General features: G+C 46.1%; 1 protein-coding gene across 1 annotated transcript in view; it reads right to left on the bottom strand.

The window, feature by feature from the left end:
* LOC110338882 (phospholipid-transporting ATPase FetA) overlaps positions 1-1180 on the bottom strand; it is a 112502-nt gene that overhangs the window by 12723 nt on the left and 98599 nt on the right. The window contains exon 19 of the mRNA XM_021222348.1: positions 500-664. Within this exon, the coding sequence (XP_021078007.1) occupies positions 500-664 (165 nt within the window). The remainder of the gene's footprint in view (positions 1-499; positions 665-1180) is intronic.

Below are 1180 nucleotides of genomic sequence, written 5' to 3'. Positions count from 1 at the left end.
CTCACTTTGTAGACCAGGCTGGCCTCGAACTCAGAAATCCGCCTGCCTCTGCCTCCCGAGTGCTGGGATTAAAGGCGTGCGCCACCACGCCCGGCTCTTAATTCATCTGTCTTATGACAGTAATTCATTTTGAATTATTGAATCTGTACATTATTCAGATCTTCTCTTCTGGATTGATTCCTCTTCCCCTCCCTTTCTTCCTCTATTTTGAGACAGTCTTGATCTTGCTATGTAGCTGAGGATGAGCCTGAGGTCCCACTCCTCCTGGCTCGCCCTCCCAAGAGCTGCAATTACAGTGCATGCTCCCACACCCAGTTTCACACCAAGCTGAGGATGGATTTAGATGATTCTGGGCCAATTGGTCTGAATTTCTGTACTTAGTCTCCCAGGCACAAAGGTTCAGAACTTTCTCATTGAGCCTGCCTCCCCTCCTCAGTCCTCTGGGTACCATCCCCACCATCCCTGCCCTTGGCTTGCCTCGGGGCTTCTTCAGACTCACCATCAAGTCTCTTTCAATTTCTTCATAGACCAGAGATAGTTTTCTTTCTCGATTCTCTAAAGTCAGCCAGGCTTCACCATGCTTTTTAATCCATGTCTGGAAAAATGCCTTATCCAGCTCTCGGTAAGCTACCATGAGGGTGCGAAGGCCTTCGCTGGCAAAATCCTGGAAGAAAAAGATGCATGCGTGCCAAGTCTCAGCTGGGTAAGGCTGAGATAAGGAACTGGCAGGCTGATTCCATAGGGCCCCTCTGCCTGTGAGCTAGGGTTTCCTGCTTGGTACCGTGGGACCAGTCTTATACTAAGCAACGTCCCTAGGAAATCAGGTGAGGGATGCATGTATGGGAGACTGAGAGAGGCAGGTCCTAAGTTTAAGGCCAGCAGAGGCTATATAATGAGACTATATCTTAAAAGTTAAAACCAAACAAGGTTGAAAATGTTCTCAGAAAGAAGGTTCTAGGTTTTAGCTATAGCTTACCTAGAATTTTTTATGCAACTCAGGTTTCTTTCTTCTAAGATTTAGGTGATAATGTGCCCTTTACACAGAGGGGGTGACTATGGTGTGAAAGTGGAGAGAACAGTAAACTAAGGAGGAGTTGCTATAAGGTGAGAAATACATAAAAAGGCGTTACTGCTTTTTGCAAATACCATTTTTTTCCCTCACCCTCTCTCTTTTTTTTTT

Source organism: Mus pahari, chromosome 22 (genome assembly GCF_900095145.1).
Source record: "Mus pahari chromosome 22, PAHARI_EIJ_v1.1, whole genome shotgun sequence".
In the NCBI taxonomy this organism is placed as follows: domain Eukaryota; kingdom Metazoa; phylum Chordata; class Mammalia; order Rodentia; family Muridae; genus Mus; species Mus pahari.
Note: the sequence above shows the minus strand (reverse complement) of the source record. Positions and strands in the feature narration are given on the sequence as shown.